Genomic DNA, 27,023 nt, shown 5'->3' on the forward strand with positions numbered 1-27,023 from the left:
CTCCATTCAGGCCGGTAAATCTTCTTTTTTCTTGTATGAACAAGGAGCTTTTTGCTCTTTGTTAAGAATTCTCCAGGGTGTCCCCACCCCAGCTCTTCCTGTGACAGAAAAATCGATTTTTTGGGAATATTTTAGAGTTTCCCTGCCTACATTTCATGTGGCCACACCCAGTACCGGTGATGAGGACGAGCTCTGTGAGCTGGAGCCGTGCATTTTATTTATTTTACATTTTTAATTCCCTCAGAGCGTGTTTTCCCTCAGTGTGAATTCCTGAGGCGCAGGTGGGAGGTGTTCGAGCACTCCCTGTGTTCTAAACTTCATTATCCCCACTAGATCCCCTTATTTCCCATTATATATCGCTATTTCCCATTATATATCGCTATTTCCCATTATATATCGCTATTTCCCATTATATTCTCATATTTCCAGTGTGGGATGGATAATTAGCGATTTTAGAGATGATAATTAGGGATATTTGCTGTTCTGGGCCGTGTCACCTCTGTCACCTCCTCCCTCACACTCTCACTCATTCCCACGTAGGAATTGAAGCTTTTTGGTTGCAAACCAAGACATCCAATCCAATATATTCAATTTATTCAATTTATTCAATTCCATTTCTTCAATTTATTCCATCCAATTTCGTTTATTCACTCAAACTCCGCACTTTAACTGATGTTGAATTAAACTTAACCCCTGTGCTGACAAGGCCTCCATCCGCCGCTGCGCTGCGTTTATCGCTGCCCCGGCACATCCCGCGGGTTCATTAACGCCGCTCGGCCCGGCCGTGCCTCAATTAACGCCTCATTAACGCCTCGCGTTAATTAGGGCGCCGTGAGGCGGCGCTGACGTCATCGGCGCGCGGCGGCGGGCGGAAGTGACGCGTGACCCGCGCGCGGCTGCTCGCAGTCCCCGGTGGCGGCGGCGGTGAGCGGGGCCGGGGGGCGCTGAGGGGACACCGGGGGGGTCTGAGGGGAAACCGGGGCTGGGGGGGACACCGGGAGGGCTCCGCGGGGCTCTCGGGGTTGGGAGGGAAGCGCCGCGCTGAGGGCGGGCGGGCGGGCCCGTGGGTGGTGGCGTTCCGTGAGGGCCGCGGGCCTGGTCGGTCCCGCCGGGGCTCCGCGGGGCCGCCATCGGCTCCGTTCCGCGGTGTGCCACAGGAGAGGGAGAGCTGGGTGCGTTAGGAAAATTAATTCATAAACACCAGAGGTTTATGTACAAAAAGGAGACAGAAGAGTGTTTTTACTTTATTCCAATAAAGGGAGAGGCCATAGGGCGTTCCCCTGGGGTGTCTCACATTTTTGGAGGACCCAGCCTCCTTCTTATCCCAATTTCCAGCCACATTTCCCTTCTCTCTTTCCCCATTTCTGAGGTACTGGAGAGGTTCAGACTTCCTGATACATCTGATACCAAAGATTCCCCTCTAATGTACAACCCTCCCTTTTAATTTTTAAATCTTACAGAATTTAGGGTCTTTCTTCCCCATTTCTGAGGTACTTGAGAGGTTCAGACTTCCTGATACCAAAGATTTCCCTCTAATGTACAACCCTCCCTTTTAATTATTAATTTTTACAGAATTTAGGGTCTTTCTTCCCCATTTTTGAGGTACTTGAGAGGTTCAGAGTCCCTGATACACCTGATACCAAAGGTTCCCCTCTAATGTACAACTCTCCCTTTTCATTTTTAATTCTTACAGAATTTAGGGGGTTTTCCTTTCCCATTGTTTCTTTCATCTCTCAATGTCTAATTTCATTTATCAGCAATCCTAAAGTTTATTTATAAAAGCAAATATCTATTTCCATTCATCAATCAGTGGAATCCTTCCCATTGTTTCTTTTCTCTCCCAGTGCTGGTTTTATCTCCCAGCACACCCACAGCTGGTTTGGAAAGACAAATCCCCTGTTCCTCTCAGGTGCTCAGGGTGTTCCACAAATCAAACCTCTGGTGTGCAGATTTTTGCAATTTTTTTTTAATAAATTGAGATTTATAAATCTCAATAAACCAAAGGATTCGTGTGTTCATGAGCTATAAATGACCTAGTGCTCTTGTTAATGAATATTCTGCTTTCTCTGGGTTAATTGCTCTTCCACTTCTCATGCTAATTAGTGCCTTTCTCGGTGGTGGTGCTGGAATTACCTTTTCCTCAGTGACAGCTGATTTCAGCACCGTTGCCTGCATTATTTTCTTCCTTCTCTCAGGAGTTTTGCCACATATCCCATAAATTCTGCATTCTGTGCCCTTTTCCCCCCGGGTTATTATTAAATGTGTGGCACCAAACCTTGGCCATAAATTGGTTTTTGTGCCCTCCAGCAGCTCCCTGAGCTCTCAGCATAGTCTTTCCTTTGGGTTTAAAACAAACATTTTTTGTCCACCATAAACCAACTCCAGCGTGGCTTTACTCAAAAACAGAAATTCAATGTTTGCACTGAAAAAAATGGGTGTAAAATAGATTTATTTAGATTTATTGGTGGGTTTGTCAAGGTCTCCTCCTTTTTTTACAGAGGGTGTTTTTTTGAACTCAAATGGGTGATGAAAAGGATTCTTGGAAGGTGAAGACTTTAGATGAGATTCTCCAGGAGAAGAAACGAAGGAAGGAGCAAGAGGAGAAGGCAGAGATCAAACGTATGAAAAATGTAAGCTGCCCTTTGGGACTCACTTAATGGAATTATTTATTTTATTCAAAGAAAACTGCATTTTAATGGGCTGCACTGCCTGGATCCTGATTTTCTCCTGATTTTTTCTGATGCTGAAGTTTTTTCTGTGTGGTCTCTTATTCCAAAGTTTAACAAAAATGTGGTGCTTTGTGAAGATTTCATTGGTCTTGCATGATATACTGGGATTTGTTATAGTTATTAGCCAGAAAAGAGAAATAAATTAATGTAGTTAATAATTTAAATTGAGATAATTGTATATAATTATATACAATAATTAAATTAATTTTAAACAAATAAAAATAAATAATCAACTGGGGCTTGCAGTTCAAGGAACAATTTTTAAAGATTTTTTAGAAGAATGGGTTCAAATCATGGGTTTGGAATAAATTTTATTTTGCTGTTTGGGTATTGGTCAGAAAAGATAAATTAATGTAGTTAATTTGAATTTAGATAATTATATATAATTGTATACAATAATTAATGTTTAAATGAATTAATTCATTTTAATGAAATAAAAATATACATAAATAAAGTAATCAACTGGGCCTTGCAGTTCAAGGAACAACTTTTAAAGGTTTTATGGAAGAATGGGTTAAAATTATGGGTTTGGAATAATTTTTATGTTGCTGTTCGGCTATTGGTCAGAAAAAATAAATAAATTAATGTAGGTAACAATTTTAATTAAGATAATTGTATATAATAATGTTTAAACACATTAAATTAATTTTAAAGAAATAAATTTTAAATATATATAACTAAATTAAAATAAATGAAGTAATTAACTGGAGCTTGCAGTTCAAGGAACAGCTTTAAAGTTTTTATGGAAGAATGGGTTAAAATTATGGGTTTGGAATCACTTTTATGTTGCTGTTTGGTTTTGTACAGCTTTGTTCCAAATAATTATTGCAGAAAATCCCACACAATAATTACTGCACTCCTCCTCAGTGTTTAATTTAGTCTAATTATGGCAAATGAATGCACTTCAGCTCCAAGTGCTGCTGTCACAAATCAGGATTTTATAGGGGTGACCAGTCCAGGCTGAATTTTTGAGCCAGCAGTGGAAGATTTCAGTAATATTTAATTTTATTCATTTTGAGCCATAAAAATCAATATAAATTTCTCTGTGCTGTTCCCTCAGTCAGATGACAGGGATTCCAAGAGGGATTCTCTTGAAGAGGGGGAGCTGAGAGACCATCGCATGGAAATCACCATCAGGAACTCCCCTTACAGGAGGGAAGACTCCATGGAAGACAGGTAAGAATGAGGAAATAAACAAAGAAAAAAATTCCTCTAATTAACCTTTCAGTGTCCTGAGAAGAGGGTTTCAAATATCTGATGGGAAAATGAAATTTTAGAAGTTAAAATCCTTTTTGTAGCTTTTGAAGCACTGGTTAAGATTTGACCAGATTTAACTAATTGAAGTGTTATGGTGGTTTTGATTTATTGTGGAAATAATAAATAAATTCCCAATAAATAATAGGAATCTTTTCCAGACAAGGAAATCTTTGGATTTCCCTTGGGTTTATTCCTGTCCTGCCTTCCAGGGGAGAAGAAGATGATTCCTTGGCAATCAAACCACCCCAGCAAATGTCCCGGAAAGAAAAAACCCATCACAGGAAGGATGAGAAGAGGAAAGAGAAGCGCAGGCACAGGAGCCACTCAGCAGAAGGTGTTTCCTGCCGCTCTTGGGAGTGGAATAAATATCAGTAACTCTGACTGAGGGAATCACAGAGAGAGGAATTGACACTTTGTTATTTCTTGGGTGTTTTAGTGCCCTTAGGGGAATGACAGGGGTGTGAGCGTGGTTGAGAGGGCAGAAATCACTTTGGGACAGGGACACAGGTCACTTTCACTCCTTGAAGCCTGATAAGATTCTCTCTGGCTTCGCTGGGTGAAAGACCTCTGATCTTTGTACCTGCCAAGAGAAAAAATATCCTTTGTAGAGGCATTCCCCTTGTCTTCCTGTCAATAACAACCATTTTTTACTTTAATACAACTATTCTCTCTGGCTTCACTGAGTGAAAGACCTCTGATCTTTGTACCTGCCAAGGGAAAAAATACCCTTTCTAGAGACATTCCCATCAATAACAACCATTTTTTATTAATACAAATATTCATGCAAAGCCTTACAGACTTCAGGCTTTCCAACCCCCTTTCAGAACAGGATTTTCCCTTTAAGAAAACAACAGAGCTCATGGCAATAGTTCTCATCAGTTTCACCCCTTAAGTTTTGCTTTCAGTGATTATTTTGAGCGGTAACACTCGGAAATCGATTTCTGTTTGTTCAAGGGAAACATGCCAGAGTGAAAGAGAAAGAACGGGAGCATGAGCGTAGGAAGAGACATAGAGAAGAGCAGGATAAAGCCCGGCGTGAATGGGAGAGACAGAAACGGAGAGAGATGGCAAGGGAGCATTCCAGGAGGGAGAGGTACATCCATCCCTCCCTCCCCTGGGGAGGGACACCAGCACCTGCCTCCTCTGAGCTTTTCAAACAAAATCCACTGTGAGAACTTGTCTGTGTTCCTGGGGATGTGTTCTTTTCTTTCATTATTTTTAAGTGCTTCATTACCATGGGTATTCCAGGTGAATTCACTGGAATAAAAAGATTGGATGGTCTTAGAGGTTTTTTCCAACCTAAAAAAATAAATACAAACCAGATTTGCACAGGAGATTAATTATCTGGATTATCAGGGGATTAATTAACTGGACTGGCTTCATTTTTGCTTAAATCCTGATAGGGTGGAGAAGTCCTGGTCTGAGTCTTTTAAAGCTGTTTTTTAAAGGATCAGCTGAAAAACTCCACCTGTTTCTGACTGATGCACAACTGGGGGTGTTGAGAAGGAAGTTGAGTTCAGTGGTTTGGTGCTGCAAACCGATTTTCCTTCTCTTCACCTGCTGAATTTGTAACAAACAAAAATTATTTTCCAGAGATCGTCTGGAGCAACTGGAGAGAGAAAGGGAAAGAAAAATCCGGGAGCAGCAGAAGGAGCAGCGAGAGCAAAAGGAGAGAGAGAGGAGAGCTGAGGAGAGGAGGAAGGAGAGGGAAGCCAGGAGAGAAGGTGACTCCCTCTGCATAAATCTTCTTCATATTTATTATCACTTTCCTACCTGCTGACACAGTGCTGGAATGGGGGGATAGAAAGTGTTTTTGATTAAAACAGCACCAGAATTTAACAAATATTAAAGTGGGGAGGGCCTTTGACATGGGAGGGAAAAGGAAATTTAAGTTTTACGTGGGGAAATAAAATGATGTGATGCTGTTATGTGCCTTAAGTATCCTGAGGAAGCTGGTCAGTCAGTGAGTCTTTGCCTCTCCCTGTCAGGGGGATTTCCCATAAAAACAGGATTTCTGGAGGTGCCACTTTGTGCACCCAGCACAACCCCAGTGGTTCTGAACTCTTTGGCTGGGTCTGACTCAGTTGGATAGAGGTTGAACCCTCAAAATTCGACGTTTTAAGGATTTGGGGGAATAAATTGCAAAGAGGGAGAGGTTATGTGAGTCCTCCAGGCATGGAAGATGCTGCAGTGGGAGTCAGGTGGGATTATTTGGTGCCTGAGCAGTTTAAGTTCTGCACTTGAACTCTTTGCACAGCGTGTTGGGTGTTTGCAATCTCAGCTCAGATCATTTTTGGTTCAAGGATCTCTCTCAAGGTCTCAGCTTTCAGAGGTAAAAATCAGAGCCCATCCCTGTGATCAGGTGATAGAGATTATTCAAGAATAGCAGAACAAACCATATTTTTTGCTTTCTCTTCCTTGCTCAGCTCATACCAAACAGCTCCTTTTTGTGCTTGGCTTTATGCTGATAGTGCTCAATCTGTGTAACCTTTCATTTAATTGGTTTTATTGTTCTGAATGTTCTGTCAGCTCCTTCTAAACCTCAGCTGGTTTTATTCTTTTACATATTTTCCACTTCTTTCTCTGGCATTAATGCTTTAGAATCAGGGTGTTTACTTTGTAACATACAGGGCAGCTTGCTTCTGTTTTTAAGCGTGGCAGCAGCTTTCTCTAAGCAGTACCAATCCATATTTTATTGGAGATAAATCAAACCCTTCATTCTCCCAGATTTAAGTAGGTTCCTCTCCAACTCTTCCTCATTACCCTGTTAAAAAAAAAAAAAAGAAAAACATTCAAATCAGATGGCTGTGGCAGACAGGACAACTCTAATTAGGCAGATGTAACAATTTCTTGTGGTTTTGTTTTCCCTAGTTTCTGCACACCATAGAACAGTGAGGGAAGAATATGGAGACAAAGTAAAAATGAGACCCTGGAGTCGCAGCCCCTTGCGCCAGCAGAGAGACAAGCTTGAGCAAGGAGAGAGCAGGAAACCAGGTAGCATCTGCCACTCTACACTGTCTTGGGGGGCAGCTGGGGTAAAAATCAAATTAAATCAAATTAAGTTCATTTTTAGTCTCAAACAACTATCCCAGGTGCTCAGTTCAAGTCTTGTCCAGCTCAGCCCCAGCGGCGTTCTGGAATTCTCACCAATGTCTCTTTTCTAAAGCAGTGCTGGTTTTGCAGGAGATGCACAAGTGATAAATGGAATATTTAGGGGTAGGAGTAGCAATTGGAAAAGTTTCAAAATCAGTTGACCCCATTCAGTGGTGAAAGAAGCAGCTGACTGAATTTTTAAAATCCTGCAGTTGAATTGCCTTGCAGGTTAAAAAGGGATTGGTTACTCCAGCTCCAGTTGGATTTGGGGTTAGGAGATAAATTACCTTAAAAAGTGACCTCACAGGGATCAGTGTGAGCATCACTGATTCTGTCATCTTCTAGAAGAAATTAAATTCTGAAGGCAGAGTTCTGCTTAGATGGTGAATTTTGTTTTCCAAGCCAGAAAATGATCCCACCTGAAGATTCTGGGGGTAGGGAACTTGCACAAGTGACATAAAAATGCCTTTGTTTGAAGGAGGAAAGCTGTGTCTGCCTTGCTAACGTGTGCAGCTGTGGAAAGAAGTGTAGGTACCCAGAGCAGGATGGAATCAGCTGGAATTGCAGGTGGAGGCACCCAGAGCAGGATGGAATCAGCTGGAATTGCAGGCAGCAAGGCCTGGGAAGCTCCTGCCCCAGCAGCCACCAGGGGTTTTTCATGGTGATCACAGGAGCAGTGAGCACTGACAGTAACCAGTGTGTAGGGACCCTGTCCTGCTGATTCTTGTCACCATGGTGCTTTTTTTCCCTTTTTTCCCCTGTTTCAATTCATCTTACAAGACCTTAGGAACACAGCATGTTTAAAAATCAGGTTAATATTCCATATTTTTGGCTGTTGATCCTGCACCACTGCAATTCAGAAAAGCTGTTTGTCATTGAGCAGAGTGTGAAATAGTTATTTTATTTTTTTTTTAGTGCTCTGAATTTCCAATACTAAAATTCTACCAATATTCAGCACTGATTTAATGCCAGCAGAAAATGAAGCAGTTACCTGGGAATTCAGAGGCTTGGAAATGATACTCAATTAGCACTGTGTTTTTAATTTTTGTGGTTTCAGCAGTAAAAGAAGAGAAACCAGAAGAGAGGGATCCTCTGTCAGACTTGCAAGACATCAGTGACAGTGAGAGAAAAACCAGCTCAGCAGAGTCCTCCTCAGGTGATTAAATGCAATTTAGGAGCTGTAATTAATTGTACAGATGTAATGAATTTCTCTGCTGAGCAAACACTGTGAGTGTTAATGCCTGATTATTCCTGGACAGAATCTGGATCAGGCTCAGAAGAGGAGGAGGAAGAGTCCAGCAGTGAAGGCTCTGAGGAAGAGGGAGAGGAAGAGGAGGAGGAGGAGGAGACAGGAAGCAATTCTGAGGAGGTGTCTGAGCAATCAGCAGGTGAGGATTTCACCAAGCAGGGCTACAGGGGTGTGTGAATTTCTTTATTTTCCTCATCCTGTGCTGTTTTATTTGAACATTTTCCTTTTCTCTTAGTCTAGGCTAGGCTGAGACCTCACAGGTCAAGATAACTAAAAAGAAAAGACCCAAGTCCAAGTCCCATTCTATCCTTTTGTGTAGAGGTAATACAAATTCTTCATCTAAGAAGCCAGATCAGAAACCTGAGAGCCATTTTTGTCTCCCTGACTGGTCAGCAGTTCAGGTGGTTCTGTAACACATCAGATACTCTGCAGAGCACAGTTTGCACTTCTTTGGGGGGTGGTGAAATCCAAATGTCTCTGTCGTTTTGAATTCTATTTTGTTGCAAATTTCAGAAATTTTTACCAAATTAATGTAGATAACACAAAAGTTCAGTAAAGAAGTCTGAGTGCAGCCATTCTTGTCACTAATTAGTAAAGAAAAGGCACAAGAGCAGGCTCTGATGGCTGGCTGTTTTTCTATAAAATCAATTACAATTAATAAGGAAATATTCATCATTTATTTATTACCTGCCCACATCCCAATTCCCAGAGAATTGGTAAAAGTCATATTCCCTGTTGGAAGTGAAATAGAAATTCTTGGTCACTGACAGTGCAGCAGCCTGGTGAGATGGGAGAGGATTCCACCAGGGATTTGCCTCCCAGGGAGCTGCAGAAATGTGAATTTTTTCCAATCCAATTTGGTTCTGTTTTGCAGAGGAGGTGAGCGAAGAGGAAATGAGCGAAGAGGAGGAACGGGAGAATGGAAACCACATCCCAGTTGGTACAATGCAAATACTGAATGTTTTAAATAAGTGTTTGGTTGAGTTTTTGCAGCTAGATAAATCTATTTCTACAAATATTTAAAAGATTTAAATGCTATTCTCGTGTCAAACTCAGAAATTCCTTGAAATCTGCTCCAAGCTTTATGATTAGAGGGAATCAGCTTAATGAGCTGATGTTTCCTTCTCTTTCATTTTGTGTTCTTTTGTCCTGTACTCTCATCAAAATCAGAGAGTGAGACCCAGAATGAGAATGAGACATCCTGGGTCAGTTTTCTCTTTCATTCTGGTGTAAAGATTTATTTTTTTCACCTGCTGCATTAACACTGGAAACTGTAGGTGAATTCCTGAAAGCATCACCTTTGCTAAGGAGAGGAATTTGGCTTCTCCACCATCCTCTGCCATGCAGTGCTCAATGTCAGCACCTTTATTTACCTAAAGCTGAGTTTAGTTAATCCTTCCAGCTCCTCTTTCCACCACTGATTCTGACTTTTAAAGTTCCAGAGTCGAGGTTTGACCGGGATTCTGCCGGGAGTGAGGTGGAGGAGGAGGAGGTGGGGGAGGGATCCCCTCATTCCAATGCCATGACAGAAGGGGAATACATTCCTGATTCTCCAGCTTCCTCCCCCATCGAGCTGAAACAGGAGCTTCCCAAATATCTTCCTGCCCTCCAGGTAGGGGATCATCCTCTTGAATATTTTTGATATCATTGATATCTGTTATCTTGCTATTGCTGTCTGAAAATAGATCCTTGTGAGAGGAGAGTTCTGTTATCATAAACAGAAACTGGTTATTCCTTATGTCACCTACAGCAAAGTGTAGAAATACTAATAAAAATCACATTTTTACTAATTAATTATGTGAAAGGTGCTGAGTTGCTGCCTTTGTGCAAAAGTGAGTGGAATAATCCAATTAATCTGCTGAAACACAGGCTCTGTCCAGGATTCCTTTAGAAATTATTACAAACAAACCCCACAGACACCTTTCTCATATGGTTTATAGCTGAATTCTTCTGGTAAATTTTAACTGTGAAGTTGCTGAAGTTTTTAAAAAAGCAAAACCTTCCTCCAGATGCTGGAGGAGTGAATGTTGTTCCTGTGATTTTTTTCAGGGATGTCGCAGCGTGGAGGAATTCCAGTGCTTGAACAGGATTGAAGAAGGAACCTATGGTGTGGTGTACAGGGCAAAGGACAAAAAGACTGGTGGGTATCAGAGCCCTCCACTTTCCTCAGGGCTGCAAATTACCATTCTGCATTTTTCAGTGATGAACAAAATCTTATTTAAAATATTTTTTTACCAGCAATATTTCTTTACTTGCTCATTTTCAAGGAAAAGCAGCGCAGATAATTAAATATTTAATCATGGGACAACACTTGGTGATGTGAATTATTAACTGTGTGATGTTATGTTTCCTTTGCAGATGAAATAGTGGCTCTGAAGAGACTGAAAATGGAAAAGGAGAAGGAAGGTTTTCCCATTACTTCTCTGAGAGAAATAAATACAATTCTGAAAGCACAGCACCTGAATATTGTCACTGTCAGGGTAAGGCTGCAGTCTGTTGTGTCTGAAGTACTTTTGTTGTTGAAATACTCCTCTTGGCTTTTAAATATTAAAATATCCCAACCCTGGGCTGATCTTGCTGCTGTGAACAGTTGTGTGCAGCTCATAAGGCTCTACAGACATCACTGTGTGCACAATCTGATGTTTTACAAAAAATGAGCTGCTTTTTAATAGAAAAAATACCATTTTTAAGGATTTTTTCCAATGGCAGCCTCTATCCTCTTGCCAGTACATTTCTAAAATTGATTTTGGATGCTTTTTAAAGGTTTTGCTCATCTGGTTCTGTGTTGCAGGAGATTGTTGTGGGCAGTAACATGGATAAAATCTATATTGTGATGAATTATGTGGAACACGACCTCAAGAGCCTGATGGAAACAATGAAACAGCCTTTCCTGCCAGGTACTGCTTGCCACAGTGCCCTGGAATTCTCAGAGCTGGAAAAGTGGCCAACACAAATGGCCCTGCTGGCTTTGGGCACGGCCATGTGTTGCTTTGGAATGTCCTGTGTTCCTTGGAACTGAGACTTCCTGGTTTTTTCTGTTTGTTCTGTAAAACCTGACCCAAATTAAGGTGTTGGCTGAGCCCTGTGGTGATAGCTGGTGATGAATCCAGTTTGTGTTTGGGGTGGAGCTGTTCAGAGATGAAACTGGGGGAGTTTCACCTGTGCTGAGCTGGAAAAGAACACTGGGCTTCAATTCTGGCCTCTTCCCATGAGAGAATAATTTCTGAGCATCATTTGGATGAATTCCACTTGCCCAAATGGATTTTGCTGTTCTGTGACACATTTTTATAGTGCAGGCTCTAGTGTGCTTTTATAACTTGCCACTCCTTCCTGCCCTCTTCTCTGTCCTTCAAACAAACAAAACACAAATTAAAGGTAGATTTATTTTCTTCTGTGCATTTTTTATCATTCCAGGGGAAGTGAAGACTTTGATGATTCAGTTACTACGAGGGGTCAAACACCTCCACGACAACTGGATCCTTCACAGAGACCTGAAAACTTCCAACCTGCTGCTCAGTCATTCAGGCATTTTAAAAGTAAGAATTAGGGAAAAAAAGAGGAAATCAGGACAAATTATGTGCTGCAGAATTACAGAGTTATAGCTGTGCCCAAAGTTCTGTGCAGTGGCACTGATGGTGAATGAGCAGAGCTGGAAATGTTCCTTCTTTACCTTTCAGGTTGGAGATTTTGGATTAGCCAGGGAATATGGATCTCCCCTGAAGCCCTACACCCCTGTGGTTGTGACCCTGTGGTACAGAGCTCCAGAGCTGTTGCTTGGAGCAAAGGTGAGTTCCTCCTTGTTCCTCTGGCTGCTGGAGGAGCTGCATTTATAAAATACCTGACTGTATTTTAGAAATCACGATCAAAGTGTGAGCATGCTTGGGTCTTTGTAGGGACTCATAGCTGAAAATCCTGAATATTCAATATTTTTCATCCTAATGACATCTAAAACTCTTCCATCCTCCCCACACAGAGGGTGGGTGACAGATGGATTTTGTCCCTTGGAATGCTGATGTGGTCAGTGCTGACGGATTTCTCATGGATTGTGGCAAAATGTCACCTTTGGCAGCTGGATTTTAAATGCCTTTTTAAATTAGTCTAAAACCTGTGACATCTGAGAGCAGAACAAGATGGTGGCACTATTCTAGAATGTTCCCTGCTGGTAACTGAAATCTGGGTGAAATCAGGGTTCTGCAGTGCCAAGAGCCCTGCCAGAAAAAATTCTGGTTTGTCAGCTGTGCTGCTTTGTTGGTGAGTGGAAAAGAGAGGCATCAGTGTGGAGACTTTTCACCTCTCATCCTGAAAGATTTGTGTACAATCATAATTCATAGTAATTAGAAATCTGAAATAATTACAGTGAGATAATAATTGAGAGAATAATTGAGACCTGGTCCTTGGGTATGGGACTGGTTGTGTGTGTTCTGCTCAAAAAACCCCAGATAAACCCCCAGAAGCCACAATATCTCTCCAAACAACTCAGTGAAAATCTCTTTCTGATTTTTCTGAGGTGTAATTTTATTTCCCTTCTTTCCAGGAATATTCCACAGCCATAGACATGTGGTCAGTGGGCTGTATTTTTGGGGAGCTGTTGACACAGAAGCCACTGTTCCCAGGGAAGTCAGAAATCGACCAGATTAACAAAGTTTTTAAGGTAATTTTAAAAATATTTTTGGATTTTAACTGGTTTTAGAAACAGGAGCATTAGAGTAGTGCTTGTTGTTCTTTAACAGAGATTCAGCCTCAATAAAAAGTTATTAAATAAGAAGTTATTTAATCTGCTTTACCACACTTTGGGTAGGCTGAGACCACGATTTGTTGTGTCTGTTTTCTCTGGATACATCCCAGCTCCTCATGAATCAATAAAGGATTGCACTCTGAGTTTATTAAAGGGATATTTTCATTTTAATTTGCAGGATCTGGGTACTCCCAGTGAAAAGATCTGGCCTGGTTACAACGAGCTGCCAGCAGTGAAGAAAATGACCTTCACAGAATATCCCTACAACAACCTGCGCAAGAGATTCGGGGCTCTGCTCTCCGACCAGGGCTTTGACCTCATGAACAAGTGGGTGCCAAATTCCAGGGAGCCCTGGGCAGAAAAACAATTATTTGTGTTGTGAAAAGTTTATAAAATCAAGCCCAGGCTGTGTAGTTAATGCTGTGTTACAGGAGTATCTGGTGTGTTAGTAGAATGGCTAAAATCTCTCCTGAAATACCAAAAATTGTAAATTTTCTAATGGAATTACCCTGGATTCCATTGCAGCTTTATCTGTCTATCCAAGGGTATTGGTAAAATTCTATTAATTTGGTATCATTTTATTGCTGGGTATTGGGTATAATTCTATTATACCAAATAATAGAAAATCTAAAATCTCTCTTGAAATGTATACCCAATGTCCAGTAATAAAATGATAGCAAATGAATAAAATTATACCAAATGTCCAGTAATAAAATGATACCAAATTAACACAAAATGTCCAGTAATAAAATGCTACCCAATTAATAGAATTATACCCAATACCCAGTAATAAAATTATATCAAGGTAATAGAATTATTCCCAATACCCACTAATAGAATTATTCCCAATACCCACTAATAAAATTATACCAAATTAATAGAATTATTCCCAATACCCAGTAATAAAATTATACCAAATGAATACAAAATGTCCAGTAATAAAATGCTACCCAAGTAATAGAATTATTCCCAATACCCAGTAATAAAATTATACCAAATTAATAGAATTATTCCCAATACCCAGTAATAAAATGATACCAAATGAATACAAAATGTCCAGTAATAAAATGCTACCCAAGTAATAGAATTATACCCAATACCCAGTAATAAAATTATATCAAGGTAATAGAATTATTCCCAATACCGAGTAATAGAATTATTCCCAATACCCACTAATAAAATGATACCAAATGAATACAAAATGTCCAGTAATAAAATGCTACCCAAGTAATAGAATTATTCCCAATACCCAGTAATAAAATGATACCAAATTAATAGAATTATTCCCAGTACCCAGTAATAAAATTATACCAAATTAATAGAATTATTCCCAGTACCCAGTAATAAAATTATTCCAAAGCAATAGAATTATGCCAATAGCTGCTCACAGAATTACACCCAACTAATCGAATCGCACCAAATTCATAGAATTCCACCCAACACCAGTAACAGAATCACCCCCAATACCCAGTGCTAGAATTCTGTTGAACATCACAAAACCCTCAAGAGCATTCCTGAGCCATTCCCAGTTTTGGGGGGCTAAAATCTCCTTTTTTTCCCTGTGCTCCTGGGCAGTTTCCTGACGTACTACCCGGCGCGGCGCATCACGGCCGAGGACGGGCTGAAGCACGAGTACTTCCGCGAGACCCCGCTGCCCATCGACCCCTCCATGTTCCCCACCTGGCCGGCCAAGAGCGAGCAGCAGAGGGTCAAGAGGGGCACCAGCCCCCGGCCCCCCGAGGGAGGGCTGGGCTACAGCCAGCTGGTGAGTGTGGCACAGTGCCAGGGCCTGGGCTCTGCTTGGGAGCTGAGTGGCTGCGGGATCCCAGAGCTCAGGGAGAGCCCAGCCTTCCTTCCCAGAGCCCAGGGAGAGCCCAGCCTTCCTTCCCAAAGGCCAGGGAGAGCCCAGCCTTCCTTCCCAAAGTCTGAGGAGAGCTCAGCCTTCCTTCCCACAGCTCAGGGAGAGCTCAGGGAGAGCCCAGCCTTCCTTCCCAGAGCCCAGGGAGAGCCCAGCCTTCCTTCCCAGAGCCCAGGGAGAGCCCAGCCTTCCTTCCCAAAGTCTGAGGAGAGCCCAGCCTTCCTTCCCAAAGCTCAGGGAGAGTCCAGCTTTCCTTCCCAAAGGCCAGGGGGAGCCCAGCCTTCCTTCCCAAAGCTCAGGGAGAGTCCAGCTTTCCTTCCCAAAGCTCAGGGAGAGCCCAGCCTTCCTTCCCAAAGCTCAGAGAGAGCCCAGCCTTCCTTCCCAAAGGCCAGGGAGAGCCCAGCCTTCCTTCCCAGAGCCCAGGGAGAGCCCAGCCTTCCTTCCCAAAGTCTGAGGAGAGCCCAGCCTTCCTTCCCAAAGTCTGAGGAGAGCCCAGCCTTTCTTCCCAAAGCCCAGGGAGAGTCCAGCTTTCCTTCCCAAAGTCAATGCTGGTGTGTGTGGCACAGGACAGAGCCTCCCCTGGGGCAGGGCTTTGCTTGGGATCCTGAGATCCACCTGGACTGGCAGGGAAATTCCATTTTTTTCTTTCTCCTGCAGTCAAAAGTGGGTACAGACCTAGGAACGCTCCAACTGCTTTTAGCAATGCCAAAATTTTGAAATAGCAATATTTAAAGATTGTGAATAACTTTAACTGTGATGCTTCTAAATCAAACATTTATTTCTCATCTTGAGGTAGTTTATTTTTGTTGTTTAGATTTTTGGAGGGGTAAATGCAGCTGCCCAGCCCCTGCTCAGTGCCCTGTGCTTGGTTTTCACAGGGTGATGATGACCTGAAGGACACAGGTTTCCATCTGACCACCACAAATCAAGGAGCATCTGCTGCAGGACCTGGCTTCAGCCTCAAGTTTTGAACTCAACATAAAAAAGAAGGAGGGGGGAAAAAAAACCCCAAAAAGCAAAAAAAAAAAAAAAAAAAAAAAGCACCATTCATGTGAGTGGATTTGAGTGCCCCAGTTCTGTTCTGTGTCAGGGGCACCGGATGTTTTTTCCCTGTGAAAAAAACTCAGATATTATCACAGATTCCAAGGCTCTTGTTTTATAAATCAATGTGGAGTTGAACTGCTGCATTCCATTAGAGGACTGGAGTTACCTGAAAACCCCAGGATCATCACAAACTGTGACAAAGGACAACTTGAAATAACAGTCCTGGAACAGTTTCTGATTTATTTTTAGGGGGTTTTTTTTTGTTGAGTTTGTTTTGTTTTGGTTTTTTTTTTTTCCTTGTAAATTTGTAGAATTAAAATACATTTTCAATTGTTTAATAGTGTGAAGGATTTCATTGCTTCACATGCAGCAAAGTGGGATGTTGGTGACAGTAAAGAGAGTTTATTTTTTATTTTAAGTAAGTAAATTGTTTGTGTCTGAATATATTTGGGGCAAAAAGAAAAATGACAATTATGAGGTTTGTATCCTAGGAGAGAGCTGGGCTGGGTTTGATACTCCCTGACCAGATTTTTTTTTTTTTTCTGTTCTGTAAATGTATTTACAGTGGAGCAAAACAAATTACTCTATTGTTTTATAAATCAAAAAGATTTAATATGGAGACTTGAAACTTTATTTTCTGTGAAAGTTGTTTTTTTTTAAATACATGCCCTTTTTCCATCCAGAGAAGAACTCAGCTTTAGTGGTTGTGCAAGGCCACATTCCAGTCCTTTCTGGGGAAAGAGGAGAGGAGGAATCATGTTGGAATCTCATCCTCTGGAGCCCCTGATTTGTGAAGCTGTCACTTTGTTTTGGGAACAGGGAGATCTGGAAAACACCACATTTTCCTGCAACCACAGCTGGGCACCAGGCCAGTAAGGGATTAACTCCAATCCTAAACATTTTATCAGTTTCAGTCCATTTTGCAGAGTTTTGCTGGGGAAAGGCTGTGGGGCTGGAACGTTGCTGTGGTGAGCTGGGAAAGAAATCTGCTTCTTTTCCTGGGGGGGAAAACAAAACAAAACTCCCTGTTCCCCTCAGCCTGAAGGAGAAACAGCTGAACATTGCTGATTCCAGAAGCTTCCCCAGGATCCCAGTGAGCAGCAGGAGTGCAGGGGAGCTGTGGAGGATTGGAGCATGACCCCAGTGCATAGTTTGGCCATGACATGGAACTGTTCCCTCCCAGCCTCCCTGCCCCAGCCCTGCCAGCCCCTCCGAGCTCCTCTCCAGTGGATGGGGCACTGCACCTCACCCTGGGGCAGGGAACCACCCAGTCCCACAGGGCTCACACCCCTCAGGGACCAAACTGGGCAGTGCAGACCCCCTGAATTACCAAACTGGGCAGTGCAGACCCCCTAAATTACCAAACTGGGCAGTGCAGACCCCCTAAATTACCAAACTGGGCAGTGCAGACCCCCTAAATTACCAAACTGGGCAGTGCAGACCCCCTAAATTACCAAACTGGGCAGTGCAGACCCCCTAAATTACCAAACTGGGCAGTGCAGACCCCCTAAATTACCAAACTGGGCAGTGCAGACCCTTAATTACCAAACTGGGCAGTGCAGACCCCTGAATTACCAAACTGGGCAGTGCAGACCCCTGAATTACCAAACTGGGCAGTGCAGACCCTCAAGGACCAAACTGAGCAGCTCAGACCCCTTAATTACCAAACTGGGCAGTGCAGACCCCCTTAATTACCAAACTCTAAGCAGTGCAGACCCTTCAAGAATCAAACTGGGCAGCTCAGACCCCTCAAGCACCAAACCCTGAGAAGCTCAGACCCCTTAATTACCAAACTCTGAGCAGTGCAGACCCTTAATTACCAAACTGGGCAGTGCAGACCCTTCAAGGACCAAACCCTGAGCAGCTCAGACCCCCTTAATTACCAAACTGGGCAGCTCAGACCCCTTAATTTCCAAACTGGGCAGTGCAGACCCCTAAATTACCAAACTGAGCAGCTCAGACCCCTCAAGGACCAAACCCTGAGCAGCTCAGGCCCCTCAGTGATCAAACTCTGAGCAAGAAATGCCTCTTGGGATAAGAGGAAAAGCCTCAAACCACAGGAAGCCACTTGGGGTGAAGAGCTTTTCTGTGGATCCCCGAACTGAACATGTTGGAATGAGGAGCAAAGCAGGGTTTGTGTGATCCTCATCCCCCTGACAAGTGAAAGAAGAGTAATATTAAGGCTTAGCCTTTTAATTTCTTCTATTGCAGTGCAGCAGGATGTGAAAAATGGCAGGAAAATACTCAGAGTGTTCAGCTTGCCCTTTTCCTGCCATCCCACTGTCCCAGGGGCTGGGGCAGAGTCTGCTCCTGGTTTGCAGCAGTTCACACAGCTCCATCTGACACTTTTCATACAAAAAAAACCAAAAAAAAAAGGTTTTTAATTCTCTGTACAGCAAATATTTGATAAATTCTTTATCATTCAAAGGAATCTGGAAGAGTTTGACATTCCAGTCACCAGTCCCAGAGTCTCTTTTGCCCAAGGTACCAAAGCAGCTGCTGGAGAATTCAGTTGCAGTGCTGGAGATGAAATCTAAAATGCCAAAAACCAGCTGGAAACAGGAGCTGAAGCCAGGGCTGGCTCAGTGCTTCAGTCTGATTCTCCAGGAATAAGTAGTCAGGATTCTTTCTTTTTTCTTCACTATGCAAGTGTAAGTTCCTTCATTAATTGCATTTGCAATGATGCTCATGTGATCTTCATTTAGGGATAAATAACCGGGGTAGGAATATTCCAGAAGTTCCTTATCTTTATACCAGCTGGCAGAGGAAAAAGAATGGAAGTTAAATATGAATATTATTTATGGCTAATAATAGAAATATTATTAGTTATTTCTACTAATAAATTTGGCTGAATAAGTGTAGAGCAGAGACTCCACCAAAAGACAGTTGAGTTTTAATTTCAGGTGGATAATCAGGGCATAATCATGAGTCATTTTGGAATTTGAATCTCTGAAAGTTGATGGGAATTTGGGTCCTCAAGTCTAAACCAGCTCATGGATTTTAGATACATCCAGAGCCTGTTCATATTTCAGTAACAACCAACTAATTAAAACCTGAAAGGGTAAATTTAAATTTTACAGGGTTCTTGCAGAATATAAAGAATATAAATATTTATATTTTTTTAAAAAATAGAATATGGTAAAAATATTCAAATAGAAATATATCTAGTAATTCAAATATAAATATATATACTAATATAAAATATAAATATATATACTATGTTGTTGTTTATTATATATTATATATAACTATATATAATTCAAATATAAATATATAAAATAATACAAAATATAAATATATATACTATGTTGTTGTTCATTATTATCTATTCTATATAACTATATATAATTCAAATATAAATATATATAATAATATAAAATATGTACTAATATAAAATATAAATATATATATAATATATTGTTGTTTATTATTATATTATATATAATTATATATATTTAAAATAGAAATATATATAATAATTCAAATATAAATATATAATAATATAAAAGTATAAAATATATAATATATGGTATATAATTATTATATCTAGGTGTTTATATTAGTATATATTTATTGTTGTTATTAATATATTTATATATATAATTATATATTATATAATTATATTGTTTATGTATTATGTATAAATATATATTTTATATAAATATATAAATTTTTAATAACTATTTTGCAGAATATAAAGAATATAAATATTCAAGCCAGGGAATTCAGCTTGATAGTGAGAATTAGCTTTGTGCTCTATATAAAATTGGATTTTTATCCATTTTGAGCTCCAGATGATAAACTCCATTGTTCTTCATGCTGTGTTTATCATCCTTCCCCCTGGGTTTTGGCCTGTGCAGGTTCCTGGGCCTGGATGAGGACGGCACTTACTGGACTTTGCCTTTTTTGTGGATGATTTTCTGCCCGCAGCGGAAGGTGACGTTCCTGCCCTCAGAAACTGTCTTGGTTTTGGTCCTTGGTGGGGGCAGCGTGGGGGGCACTGTTGGAAATGGGAATTCTGTGCAGGGAGAGAAGGAAATGGCAGCACTTAAGGAGCTTTATCACCCCAAAACCCTTTCACAAAATCATCATTTAAGGAGCCTTAAAATTTTAATTTAAAAGTGCCTCCTCTTCTGAGCAATTCTTGGCTAGACAAAGAACAGCACTGATGTGCAAAGGTGAAATTTATAAAAATCAGCTTGTGCCTTTCACAGCTCTGGAAGAGGATGTGAACAAGTCCAGTGTGTGAAGAGCCTGTGGAATATCTGGGTCTGTAATTATCTAATTGCATCTTTCATTAATGTGGCCCAAAACACCAAAAATCCTCTGTGCTGAAGAGGCAGTGGTTATCCAGGATACCCTAAGGAATATCTTTTATTCCATTTTTTATCTGAACTCAATTTATCTGCCACAGCTGCAGCAACTTGCCCTGCATTAGTTCCTTACCTGGATCCATCAGCTGAGGCTGGAGAAGGTGATTAACATCCCGTGATTAATCACCTTTCTATCCTGTTCTGGGAGCAGCTCCAGTCCAGCTGTGCTGGGGATGTTTTTGTCCTGTTTCTGGCCCATCCCTGCCTCAGGAGCTGCTCTGCTGCCCCTCTCCCTCTTGCTATTCCCTGGCTCAGCTAAAGAGAGGAATTCAATTCCAGAGAGAAAATTCCTGTTCCACTCCATGAGTGTTGAATTATTCCTCATTCCAGGCCTGGATCTGTGACAGTGATCACAGGGGTCCCAGGGTGAGGGAAGGGATGAGAAAGCTGACTCCATGTTCAGAAGGCTTGGTTGATTATTTTATGATATGTATTATATTAAAAACGATGCTAAAATAATAGAAGGAAGGATTTCATCAGAAGGCTGGGTGAGAATAGAAGAGGAATGAATGACAAAGGCTCGGACTGACCGAGACAGTCTGGACAGCTGGACTGGGATTGGCCATTAATTAGAAACATTAATTAGGAACAACCACATGAGCCTAATCCCAGCTCCACCTGTTGCATCCCACTGCAGCAGACAATCATTTTTGCAATTTTTTCTTGAGGCCTCTCAGCTCCTCAGGAGGAAAAATCCCAAGGAAAGGATTTTTCATCAAACACATCTGTGACACGGATCTGCACTCAGATACACAGAACACCATCTCTGTTGTGCTGCTTGGAGCTGGATCACTTGTGTCACTGATCCCTGGTGTGAAATGAAGATTTTGCTTGTCCCAGCCTCCCTTTTCCCTCCTCCCTGTGCACTTTCAGCTCCTCCCCAGCCCCAGAGGAGCCCCTGGTACCGTAGCAGAAGTCGCAGGTGGACGGGCAGTGCTTCTTCATCAGCTTCCTGCGCTTCTCACAGAAACCTCTCTTGGCCCACGCTGGGCACATCAACAACCTGTCCTTGCAGCCTGCAACAGGAGCAGAGGAGCTGTTGGAGAGGCTGGGGGAGACTGAGCAACCAGCTCGAGGTGAAATGTCAGAAGGAACAAGGTGGAGCTGGGATGGGGAGTGCTCTAAAGCAGGAGTGTAACCACATTTCATAGAGCAAAGCAAGGCACAACTCTTCCCAATGAGAGGAACAGGGGATTTGTCTTTCCAAACCAGCTGGCAGATAGAACTGGCTCTGGGAGAGAGAAGAAACAATGGGAAGGATTCCACTGAGTGATGAATGGGAAGAGATATTTGCTTTTACAAATAAACTTTAGGTTTGCTGATAAATGAAATTGGACATTGAGAGATGAAAGAAACGATGGGGAAAGACCCCTAAATTCTGTAAGAATTAAAAATGAAAAAGGAGGGTTGTACATTAGAGGGAAATCTTTGGTATCAGGTGTATCAGGGACTCTGAACCTCTCAAGTACCTCAGAAATGGGAAAGAAAAACCCTAAATTCTGTAAGAATTAAAAATGAAAAGGGAGGGTTCTACATTAGAGGGGAATCTTTGGTATCAGGTGTTTTGGGAAGTCTGAACCTCTCAAGTACCTCAGAAATGGGGAAAGAGAGAAGGGAAATGTGGCTGGGAAATTGGGATTAGAAGGAGGCTGTGTCCTCCAAAAATGTGGGAGACCCCAGGGGAATGCCCCATAGCCTCTCCCTTAATTCCAATAAAGCCAAAGGACTCCTCTGTCTCCTTTTTGGGCATAAACCTCTGGTGTTTGTGGATTAATTTTCCTAACACCAAGAATATTTTTGAGATTCACATTCTCTGAACCTCAGAGAAAGGAAAACAATTCTGATCATTTTCTGTGCCTGTGTTTGTGCAAAAGCAAAATGCCATGTGGAGATTGTGATGGGGTTTTGGTTCCTTGGTCCAGGGCCAGGTGTGCAGCCCCACATTTCTCTGCACAGAGAAAAGCAAGGCACAATTCTTCCCAGGAATGTTCTTATCTCATTTGCTGTGTTTGTGCTGAAGCAGAATGCAGCATGGAGATTGTTTACCCACAGTGGTGGAGTTTTGTTTCCTTGGCCTGTCAGGGCCAGGTGTGTGTGTGTGGGGACTGTTGGGTGACAGCCACGAGATTCTGGGCAGTGGAGTGCTTGGCAGATTCAGTTTAGCTGTAATTAAATACAGAATAATACAGTATAATAAAATAATTAATTAACTTTCTGCTAGCAATGGAATCCTCCTCATCATTTCCTCCTCCACGACACAGGAGCCCGAGCTGGGATGTGACACCACGACTGCCCCACAGCCCCCAGCTGCCCCCTGAGGCAAATCCTGCAGAGCCTGAGGTGCTGTCTCACCATAGAGCCTGTGGATCCCCCACACCTCGTCCTGGGAAATGCTCTTCTTGCCCGTCAGGGTGGCGTTGATGTGCATCAGCGCGTTGGGGTTCAGCGAGTGCATCAGGCCCAGCGCGTGTCCGATCTCGTGGGCAGCCACGTGCACCAGGTCAGTCAGCCACACCCCTGGGGACAGGAAAGCACCTGGCTCTGGGCTCTGCTGGGTGCACAGCTCTGCCTGAGCATCACCCCTGCCTGGGCCAAAACCAGAGCACAGGTCTCCATGCCTCAGGTTTTGGCTTTTGTGTTTTCAGATTCTGTGCTGATGCCTCGGGTTTTACCTTTTATATATTCCAGATTCTGTACAAATATCTCAGGATTTAACTTTTCTATTTCCAGATTCTGTGCTGATGCCTCAGGTTTTGGATTTTCTATTTTCAGATTCTGTACTGATGCCTCAAGTTTTGGATTTTCTATTTTTCACATTCTGTGTTACTTCAGTGTGTGGGTCTGGGTTCACATTATGGGATGGTGAGCTCTGTGCACAGAGCAGGGAGACAAAACAATTCCTTCTTTAGATATAACTTAGAGATATAACTCATGGATTTATACATTGGGTCCAGAGCCTGGGCCCAAAAACTGAGCAGTGATTCCACACAATGATGAACAACCTGAACAAACTGACGCCTCAGGTTTTGGCTTTTCTGTTTTCCAGATTCTGTGCTGATGCCTCAGGTTTTGGATTTTCTATTTTTCACATTCTGTGTTACTCTAGTGTGTGGGTCTGGGTTCACATTATGGGCTGGTGAGCTCTGTGCACAGAGCAGGGAGACAAAACAATTCCTGCTCCAGCTGGGCACCAAGGACAAATGACCCAAATCTCAGCCCAGGAGCACAAATCCCGTGGGCTGGAGAGACAAAAACAAGGGTGGGACTGCAGGGGCTGAAGCTGGAACGGGACAATTCACTCCAAGATGCAAATGGGGCAGAACTGCCAATTTTGTGAGCAATCATCCATTTTTTGGGACCATTTTGGTTCATTTTGGGTTCATCTTGGGGCCATTTTGGTTCATCCTGGGTTCATTTTGGGACCATTTTGGTTCACCTTGGGTGCAGCCCTGGCTGGGCTCTTGTGCTGCCCAAGGTGGATCCATGGAGGAGAAACTTTTCATAAATCCCTGATTTATTCTTTAGCTCTGTCCAGCCTCTGTTCTAGCACAGCCTTCTCAAGGCATCAATTTCAGCACTGGAATGGGCAATGCTGCCTCAGGTTCATCTTCTCTGTGTCTGCCTGGGCCCAGATCCAGCCAATAATTTCCAAATCCAGCCAATAATTTCCATGTTCTTCTAATTCCCAGCAGCAGGACCCAGAGCAGTGCCAGGCTCCAGGGGAGCTGCTCTGGAGCACCAAGGTTTGACCCACTGACCCTCCTCAGCTTTCTGCTCTTTGCTCCCACAGCCCTGAGCTGAAGAGATGGGGTTGGGAAGATTCCAGGCTGAAAGAGGCTCTTGTTTGACCTCCACAGCCTGGAGTCCAACTCAAGCCTCTTGGCAGCATCCAGCACGTGGATTTTAACTGAAGGATGTGGCTGAACTATCCAAAAATGTCACTAATTCCAAGAATTCCAGCAAGAAATGGCCCTGCCACCACAGAGCTGGGGCTCAGGGCAGAGGAACAACAACTTCCAACCCCACAATAAAACCCCAACCTATTTCTATTGTCACTTTCCCAGCTCAGGCCAATCCCAGAGTAAAATCTAAACCCCAGGCACTCCCTGTGCTCACCTTTCTTCCAGCTGAACCTGGTGTTGCCCAGGATCCAGTACTCGTGGTCATCAAAGTGGATTTCCCCGTGGGGGGGGAAGAAGGCGTGGGCCAGTTCCCCCGTGGTGCCATCGAAGCAGTGGTGGGTCAGGGACTCCAGGCAGTCTGTGTGGTTGATGGAGTAGAAACCTGTGGGGGAAAAAGCAGCAGCTTGAGGGTCACCAGTTCCCCAGGGGGGCAGGGGAGACGGGGAAATTCTCAAAAATTTCTCAAAACGCTTCGTCCAATTCTTGGATGTAGCACTGTAGCACTCACCACCTTAAAACTGAAAATCCCACCTTAAAACTTAAAACTAAAAGACTGACAATCCCATTGGAGTCCATCAATAACCCCTTCAAAGGGTTCAGCAAAAGGGAGAATGAACCCAGCAAGAACCAGAACCCCTCACCTGCTCTGTGTGACCCTGGCTGGGTCACTGCACCTCCCAACATTCACTTTCCACAGCTGTGGAGTAACAGTCTGTGGATTTTTGTTCTCCTGTGGCTTTGCCCACCTCTGGATTCTTATTCTTCTTCTCCCATGGCTTCCCCAACCTGTGGATTCTTGTTCTCCTGTGTTTTCCTCACCTGTGGATTCTCATTCTCATTCTTATTCTTATTCTCCTGTGGCTTTGCCCACCTCTGGATTCTTATTCTTATTCCCCCATGGCTTTCCTCACCTGTGGATTATTCTTACTCTTATTCTTATTCTTATTCCCCCATGGCTTTCCTCACCTGTGGATTATTCTTATTCTTATTCTTATTCTTATTCTTATTCTTATTCTTATTCTTATTCTTATTCTTATTCTCCCATGGCTTTCCCCACCTCTGGATTCTCCTTCTTCTTCCCCCATGGCTTTCCCAACCTGTGGATTCTTGTTCTCCTGTGTTTTTCTCACCTGTGGATTCTTATTCTTATTCTTAATTCTTATTCTTAATTCTTATTCTTAATTCTTACTCTTATTCTCCTGTGTTTTCCTCACCTGTGGATTCTTATTCTTATTCTCCCATGGCTTTGCCCACCTGTCTCATCCCAGCAGCAGAATTTGAGGGTTCATTCTTGGCCTGAAGCTTCACAGGAGGTGTTAATTGTGGCATTAATATTTCCTTGAGCAGACAAAAGCACTTTTGACTTTTTCTTTGCCTGGCTAAAGGCAAAGGACCCTCCAAACTTTATCCAAGAATGCACCTGGCACAGGAGGGCTCTCCTGCCTCCCAGATCCTCCATCAGCCCCTGGAATTGCTGGAATTACCCCACCCACAGCTCCCTGGCCCAGGGGGGATCCCAGGGGGCCACTCACCGATTTTGAGGTCGCTGGGGAGGTGCCTGGGCACCTCCCTGAAGCTGAACGGGGACACCTCGCTCCACATGCGGAACGCGGCCGCCAGCCCCCGGCGCGTGGCCCGGGCGCTCAGGAGGTTCCTGGGGAAGGACAGGATCCTGCAGGGACACACAGACACCTGGGCTGCTCAGCAGGCACAGGGAGGAGTGATGCCTCTGGCTCCATGCTCTTAGAAGGCTAATTTATTATTTTAGGATACTATATTATATAAAAATTATTATTTAAAAGAACACAGCAGGGACACAGAGCACACCTGGGGTGTTTGTGAGGTGCCCCCTGGCAGGGAGGAGTGAATCTGACTCCATGTTCTTAGAATATAAGATAGAACATCTGACTCCATGCTCTTAGAATATAAGATAGAACATCTGACTCCATGCTCTTAGAAAGCTAATTTATTATTTTTGATACTCTATTATATAAAAGAACACAGCAGGGACACACAGCACACCTGGGGGTATTTATCAGGTGCCCCCTGGCAGGGAGGAATGAATCTGATTCCATGCTCTTAGAAGGGTAATTTATTATTTTATGGAGGAATGATGAATCTGATCCATGTTTTCAGAAGGCTAATTTATTATTTTATGATATGATATTATATTATATAAAAGTTATTATATAAAAGAACACAGCACCCCTAGGGTATTTATCAGGTGCCCCCTGGCAGGGAGGAATGATGCATCTGACTCCATACTCTTAGAAGGCTAATTATTATTTTATGATGAAGGCTAATTTGTTATTTTATGATATTATATTATATGAAAGAACACAGCAGGGACACAGAGCACACCTGGGCTGTTTGTGAGGTGCCCCCTGGCAGGGAGGAATGCTGAATCTGGCTCCAAGTTCTCCTGTGTTTTCCCCACCTGTGGATTCTCCTTCTCCTGTGACTTTGCTGCTGCTGACCCCACAGGATCCCACAGCAGATTCCTACAAAACCCGCAGGGCCAAGACCCAAAGCCAGAGGGCAGAGCAGGAGCATCCAGGCCCCAGGAGGATTTCTGGGGTTTCTGGGGCTGGTTCCAGGCCTTACTTGTAGGTGAGGTTGAAGTGGTCCCACTTGAGGTGCCCGGGGGTGAGGGTGTAGCGCCGGCTGCGCTGGGCAGGGGCTGGGCTGGGCACAGCTGGGCCTGGCACATCTTCCTTAAAGACAAAACAAGATGGGAGACACTCCAGGACATCCAGGACAGCTGATGCCTTAAGATTTAGCCT

At 42.9% G+C, this 27,023-nt stretch overlaps 2 protein-coding genes across 9 annotated transcripts in view; one reads left to right on the forward strand and one right to left on the reverse strand.

Moving 5' to 3' along the window:
* Positions 1-881: 881 nt before the first annotated feature.
* CDK11B (cyclin dependent kinase 11B) lies at positions 882-17,201 on the forward strand. 8 transcript variants are annotated; one of them, XM_084220189.1, is made up of 20 exons: positions 882-924; positions 2,499-2,630; positions 3,790-3,905; positions 4,196-4,320; positions 4,941-5,079; positions 5,580-5,710; positions 6,858-6,980; positions 8,140-8,235; positions 8,339-8,467; positions 9,203-9,268; positions 9,765-9,940; positions 10,378-10,468; positions 10,687-10,808; positions 11,120-11,225; positions 11,743-11,864; positions 12,006-12,113; positions 12,863-12,979; positions 13,242-13,390; positions 14,639-14,828; positions 15,800-17,200. In XM_084220189.1, exons 2-20 carry the CDS (start codon positions 2,520-2,522, stop codon positions 15,890-15,892), a joined length of 2,310 nt encoding a protein of 769 aa, XP_084076315.1. In that variant the 5' UTR covers positions 882-924; positions 2,499-2,519; the 3' UTR covers positions 15,893-17,200. The 8 variants fall into 8 exon arrangements, with proteins under 8 accessions (XP_084076315.1, XP_084076317.1, XP_084076314.1 ...); XM_084220191.1 differs by having other exon boundaries at positions 9,771-9,940; XM_084220188.1 differs by having other exon boundaries at positions 8,137-8,235; positions 15,800-17,199.
* A 1,190-nt stretch (positions 17,202-18,391) lies between these two features.
* Positions 18,392-27,023, reverse strand: part of LOC311161982 (E3 ubiquitin-protein ligase MIB2-like) — a 67,772-nt gene continuing 59,140 nt past the window's right edge. The window contains 7 exon segments of the mRNA XM_084220046.1: positions 18,392-18,722; positions 19,857-19,983; positions 21,244-21,354; positions 22,691-22,855; positions 24,455-24,622; positions 25,773-25,912; positions 26,845-26,954. Of these exon segments, the coding sequence (XP_084076172.1) occupies positions 18,548-18,722; positions 19,857-19,983; positions 21,244-21,354; positions 22,691-22,855; positions 24,455-24,622; positions 25,773-25,912; positions 26,845-26,954 (996 nt within the window). The 3' untranslated portion in view covers positions 18,392-18,547.

This window comes from Fringilla coelebs, assembly GCF_963513975.1.
Source record: "Fringilla coelebs genome assembly, chromosome: 22".
Taxonomy (NCBI): Eukaryota; Metazoa; Chordata; class Aves; order Passeriformes; family Fringillidae; genus Fringilla; species Fringilla coelebs.

Excerpts from the sequence above, each read along its gene's own strand:
- CDK11B (XM_084220188.1), top strand. The coding sequence starts at position 2,520 with ATGGGTGATGAAAAGGATTCTTGGAAGGTGAAGACTTTAGATGAGATT. Across the intron at positions 9,941-10,377 it reads AATATCTTCCTGCCCTCCAG|GGATGTCGCAGCGTGGAGGA; the intron begins GTAGGGGATCAT and ends GATTTTTTTCAG. Across the intron at positions 14,829-15,799 it reads GGCTGGGCTACAGCCAGCTG|GGTGATGATGACCTGAAGGA; the intron begins GTGAGTGTGGCA and ends TGGTTTTCACAG.